Below are 6,475 nucleotides of genomic sequence, written 5' to 3' on the forward strand. Positions count from 1 at the left end.
AAAGTAAATGATGAAATCCACTCAAGAAATCCTCTAAAAATGGTCAATTTCATCTAAAATGGTTGTGTTTGTTGTATGTCTGTGTTTAAGAGCTTAGAAGCAGAAGAAAAAAAGACTAGTCCAATATTTTCAGAGCAGAAGAAAAGAACAACTCTGTAAATAACTGGCGTTAGCTGTAGTGGCTAACTGTGTAACAACTAAGTCAATTATAATAAATATGACACTACAAGGTTTTAGCAAAGCTCATCTTAGCATCTTCTATTTGACAGAAGACTTAGTTTTTGTAATTCAATTCAATTCAACTGTATTTGTAGAGCCCTATATCACAACAAGGTTTCCTCACAGGGCTTTACAGAATTAGCTGGATATGAAAACAAACAACAGTCAAATAAACAGTAGATGAAGGAACAATCGTCTGAACCAATGTGTTAATGATCATCCAGTTAGAAACCACATGTCAGGTTTCTGCAGTGGAAACATTACAAAGCACTGACACTGCTGTTACTTACTGATGCTGAGCTCCATCAGATTCGGCATCTGAGAGTAAAATATATAACAATAGTTATTATTTTGTCATTACTCAGGTCACACAGCTGAATAATATTCAAAGTATTGTCTTCATTACCTCCTCCTCTTCATCATCATCAACAGCGTCTGAAAAAGGTTAAAGACACACATCGTGAAAAAGGAAATAAACTTCTGTTGAGTCAAAATGAATGGTAACATCAGTCTGGTGTGTTGTTTTGGGTGGATCTATTTCATCCAGTGTTCAGTGTCTGCTGTAAATATCTCACCTGAACAGCCAATCGTGTCACACACCTCGTAGATTTTGTACGGCTTCACCGGTGTATCTTTAGTTCCGTCATACTTCAGCTGAAACTCGCGGCTCTTGTTGAGCGCACAACGAAGGTTTGCTTTCCACTTGGCAGGGTCGGGTTCATCTACACCCTCCTGATATTTACCCGTTTCTAGAGCCCATGCCTGGAAGATACAGCACACGTCAAAAGAGTGATGGATAGTTAGACACCGGAACAACTCCACATTCCTCCACTTTTTCATGTGCAGAGAGATCATAGTTTGTTCATGGCATTCCACAGGGTTCTAGGCTAGAGCCAATACTTTTTATTCTATACATGCTCCCCTTTGGTACTAATACTCAGAGATATTATGAAGTCAGGTAGACAGGAGAATTACAAATCTGCCATTTCTGACAACAAGATGACATTTCTGTTTGTGGATTTTAGAATAAGAATCAAATTATTATTCTGTTTTCATTTCTTTAGTTTCTGTTCCTGAAATGCATCAGGAGCAACATATACAGTACATTTACATAAAACCTGATTTAGCCTTTATTACCCCACCCCCCAAAGGAGAGGCAACGGGTATTGTTTTTGGTTCGGTTTGTTTGTTTGTTAACAGTCTAGCAGCAAAACTATTGGTTCAGTTCATACCAAATTGGGTTTATAGATTGCCAGTGACCCAGAATAGATGTGATTACATTTTGGGAAAACTAGGTCAAAGTTTAATTTTTTATATGAATTTTTAAAATCTTTTTTTTTCCCATTTACTTATAATGGGTGAAATTTGTCTATGTTGTCTATGTGCATTCTGACATCAGCACACACGCAGACATAATGACTTCAGCTGGATCAATGCCAAAATAAGCTACAATACAAGTGAGGGGCGGGGTTTGTTGTGCCTGGCACCACTTGTTCATTATTTTCATTAGTAAGAATAATGCATTACTACGTCAGCCTAATTTTACAGAAAATTTTACAAGAAAAGGTCTTGGGAAGTGGGGCATACACAGAGGAAATTGAGTCAAGGTTGTCACTGAGTCTGGACAAGTTGTTTTGATCATCAAGTCAAAGGCTATATTTTTCAGTTCCAGATATCTGTTCCTATGAGTGCCGTCCTATGTGTTGCATTTGTAGATCCACTGTGATCTGTAGGCATAATATTGTTAACACTGCACATTTCAGGTTGTTCACGGTTCTTCAGGATATTCACATTTTTGTGTCAAAGGATAATTTGTAATTGTAAATATTTCATTCTGTAATTTAACTTTTTTTTTACCATTTGGAGTTGTCATTATTTGCAAGTTATAATGCTATTATTTTTCACTGGTCCTCTTGAGCTCAAATTGGGCTGTATGTGGTCCCTGAACTAAAATGAATTTGACACCCCAGAGTTAATGCATTTTTGTCTTTAAAAAAACTAAGTGAAATAGACTTGAAACTAAGGATAATTCAATTATAACCCTCAACCTATATAATTTACTATAGCACACTATAAATCATATCCACTGAACTATGTTTTTTCAATTGTCAAACTGCTGCTGTAAATGAAAACAAACCTCATGCTAGAAAATACTCCTGGGCTTGTCAATCATGTAACCTTTCACCTACTCAGGTAGATGTCTTTTCTCAGTGTACAGGTGTAATTTTCACCTCTCAGAAAACATTCTACATATATACAGTGGGTTGCTCAGTAAGGTCAGAGGTCATCTCACCTTAAAGATGGTGTTCTCCTCCTCTGACACGGGCAGGTGTCGTGTTGCGTGTTTCCAGGGGATCTGGAAGAGGCGGCACTCAGGGCTGAGCCACTGCAGACCAGGATACCTGCCACTGCTCACCTGAGCCAACAGCCAGGGCTTGAGCCGCACCCGTCGGGGCTGCTGGGAGGTCATGATGGGGGGAGTACTGGGAACACTGGGATCTGTGAACAGGGCCAAAAATGATTGAATACAAGCAAACATTAATGTTTGTTTTTCGGTCAGGGGTTAAAGGTTCAATGTAGAATATTTAGTGACATTTGGAGGTGAAGTTGCAGATTGCATGGTTTTACCCTCACCCTATCAGACCCAGACCTACAGTGGGCACTAAAAACATGTTAGTGCATTGTTAGAGCTTGTCTTTCTTTTGTCTATTCTGGGCTTGTTGTATTAACACAGGTCCACAATTCACACACAGTAGGTCAGTAGGACAGTTATGCACTTTAACACAAGTTGCTACCTGCCATACAATGAAAAAAAGGGGAACTCTGTTATGAGCTTCTGTAGAAACACAGTAGACTCTGATCCATTCCCTATATACATAACTCATTGTAAGGTAACAAAACAGTGTGTGTTTACCTCCGCCAGGGGGTACTGCGATCATTTTGCTTCGTGTGTTTGTTTGTTTGTTTGTGAGCAACTTTACGGGAAAACTATTACAACCATCTTTACCAAATTTTACCCACAGATAGGCCTAGGCCCTGGGACCAACCCATTAAATTTTGGGCCAAGTAGGCCAAAGTTCAAGGTCACAGCAAGGTCACAAAATCTCAAATTTTCCTATCTCTCATCATTGAGCAATTTTCGAAAATTCAAAACAATTCCGAGTAGCCTCCAATTTGATACACCCTTAGCTTATAACATTATCTTGTATCTGGCACAAAATTGTCCACATCCACTGTGGAATGTGGACTCTGTGGACATTTCAATTTAACATTGAAAATCCCATTTATGACACATTTTTCATTATAACTTAACAAATATTGATTGGAATTTAATATAATTTGACATACACATGACTGCTACCAAGCTTAAACTTTTTCTGCTGTAAGGAACAACCTTGAAACTGTTTAATTTAAAAGAAATAGTCGATCCACACATGCACACCGTTCAGGGTGCTTGGCGGAGGTTTGCGTTCTCTGAACACTTGTTATATTTACATCTATTTACATACTACATACTACCAAGGTGTACCTAAGAAAGTAGTTGGTAACAGGTAATTACACACTGATGAAAACATTATGAATATTATCCTTACTGGCCACTTTATTAGGTACACCTTGGTAGTATGTAGCTCATCTGCTTCAAGCTTCAGTGCATTGTGTTGTCAGAGATGCTCTTATGCAAACCTCAGTTGTAACAAGGTAATATTTGTGTTAGGGTTGCCTTTCTGTTAGCTTGACCCAGTCTGGTTATCCTCTTCTGAACACTAGCATCAACAAGGCATTTTCCACCAGAGAGCTGACACTCACTGGATGTTTTCTCTTTTTTAAACCCTTCTCTGAAATCTCAGGAGATGGCAGAAAAATCTCAGTAGATTCTGGAATGCATCCACCAACATTTAGATTCTTGGTTTGAATTTCAGCAGATCATCTTGACTAAGTGTACATGTCTAATTGCACTGAGATTCTGCATGTGATTGGCCTGTTATCTATTTGTGCTAATATGTGGTTCAACAGGTGTACCTAATAAAGTGGCCAGTGAGTGATATTCCATCTCTCCGTCGATACCTCCACACTCAATTTCCTCTAAATCTTACACACTGAACAGACTGAATGGATTTCTCCTATGCACACTCAAACTCAGTAAACAAAAATAGAAAGCAAAACAGGAAGAGAGGCAAGACTGAAGCTGTACACTAGTGTTTTTCAACCTTGGGGCCAGGACCCCATGTGGGGTGAAATTTCTAGAAAAAACAAACAAACAAACAAACAAAAAAAACTTACTGATAAAAAAAAAAAAAAAAATATGGTGAGCTGTGAGAGACAATCACAATACATAAAAGACATGACACACTCTGAAGCTCAAACTGGTCAGTTTCAGATGCTGCAGTTCTTTCATAATTCATAGTTTGAGTTATTGTTTGTTCAGTATTAATTGTCAGCCTTGTAAATCCAAACTGGATTGACTGTACATATCCTGACCAAGGAAGATAAAATTCTCACTTTGTGCAGTAATCTACACCTGGCTTTTCTGCCTCCGTCCATAATAATATACATTATATAGACTAAATGTCATCGAAAATTAATGGGGTTTTTTTGCAACATAGTATAGCAAACTATTACATGATCAAAAACAAAAACAAAAAAGTCTCCGTTTTGAATATCTGAGGTCACCAGAAATTTGTGATATTAAAATGGGGTCACGAGCCAAAAAAGGTTGGGAACCACTGCTGTATACACACAAACACATACAAAAGTAGGAAGGTCACTGAACCCTCAAAAGTCCAGAATAGTATTTTAGACTCTGCTTCCCATGGACTTACTCTGTTTTTCTACAATTTTGCATCAGTTGGCATCAGGTGAGAACCAGAGTCCAAATTCAACAGTTTCTTTTTGTGTGGATGGATACTTTTTGTGAAATCTAAATAAATGTGTTTTCACTGAGAACTCAGAATAACTGGAAGTTCATGTTTTTACTGAGTCAGTGTTTTCAGCTCCAAATTATTTTTTTGTCCATATAGACAACTTCAAACCTTTTATTTAACACTATTATGGTTGTTTTTCAAGGTATTTATTTATATTCATAAACTGGCTATGAGCATGTGCCAAACAGGAGTTATTTTATCAAGTGAAGAAATGCAAACAGCTGAAGAACCAAAATGAGACAAAAAGCAAATCCAGGTTTAGCCAGTTTGAGATCAAATTGGGCTGTATGCGGCCCTGAACTAAAAAAGAGTGTGCCACCCAGGTCTAAGGTGTTCTTGTCTTAAAAAGTAATTGTCAATTGTCAAACTGCAGCTGTAAATGAAAACAATGTTAGAAAATACTTCTGAGCTGAGTAAAAAGCAGATAAACTCCACTTCACCAGACTTTACAAAACACATGGATATGATTGGTGATTCAGAAGTTATTTCACAGCATTAGATGTGTTCAGTTCTGGCGTTTAGTTCATCCATTCATTCATTAAACTGGCCTGATTTATAAAAACACAACAACTTCACTATGACTATTCATCTTTCTCCTCATTTTGTTCCTGAAAGGTTTTGGGAAGTTTGGTCACGAGGTGCTTCATCTGACCTTTCAGATGACCTCAGATCAGATCAGAACAGGTTTGGTTTCTTTTTTTAATGAATCAAACTGAAACTGTAGTGAATATTTAATATGATTGTCCTATCCAGGTGTGTGTGTGTGTGTGTGTGTGTGTGTGTGTGTGTGTGTGCGGCCGCAGTGATTTTAATGATGGACTGACTCACCTGGTTCTAGTCCTGGTCCTGGTCCTAGTTCCACCGGTGTTCCTCTCCTCCCTGAGTCCAAACGTCTAAACCCTTGTACGCTTCACACTGAGGACAAAAAATAAACAAACAAAAAGAACTAACAACTTTTGCAACACGATGAAACTCCTGACAAACTTTGACGGAACCTGAGGAGACGCAGGTGAAGCGTGTCATAATAAGAGCACCAACTTCCTGTCCAAAACGACAAAATAAAAGCTCGAATAACTCCACTAGAATTAAATGGAAAAAAAGTAAAAACACACAATGAAACGAGAAAAAAATATGACATGATCACAAGCCGGAGTCCAAATTGTGTCCACATCTTCGTCAGACCGATAGATTGTTTTCATAGGTTAATCCATGTCTTTTATTCTGAAGAACTAAGCGGTTGTGTGTGCATCTATTTACAACCATTGACAAGTGTGAAGAGGCAGGTTTCATTTGCAGAAGTAGCTCAGGTTCCTCCCTTCTTACTTCCGCTTCTT

General features: G+C 38.1%; 1 protein-coding gene across 1 annotated transcript in view; it reads right to left on the reverse strand.

Moving 5' to 3' along the window:
* The window catches only part of irf5 (interferon regulatory factor 5), a 17,420-nt gene extending 11,253 nt beyond the window's left edge, over nt 1-6,167 (reverse strand). The window contains exons 1-5 of the mRNA XM_030149583.1: nt 5,970-6,167; nt 2,513-2,718; nt 795-981; nt 626-654; nt 510-537 (exon numbers count right to left, since the gene is read on the reverse strand). Coding sequence (XP_030005443.1) covers nt 510-537; nt 626-654; nt 795-981; nt 2,513-2,689 — 421 coding nt within the window. The 5' untranslated portion in view covers nt 2,690-2,718; nt 5,970-6,167. The remainder of the gene's footprint in view (nt 1-509; nt 538-625; nt 655-794; nt 982-2,512; nt 2,719-5,969) is intronic.
* Between the last annotated feature and the right edge of the window lie 308 nt (nt 6,168-6,475).

Source organism: Sphaeramia orbicularis, chromosome 12 (assembly GCF_902148855.1).
Source record: "Sphaeramia orbicularis chromosome 12, fSphaOr1.1, whole genome shotgun sequence".
NCBI classification, from domain to species: domain Eukaryota; kingdom Metazoa; phylum Chordata; class Actinopteri; order Kurtiformes; family Apogonidae; genus Sphaeramia; species Sphaeramia orbicularis.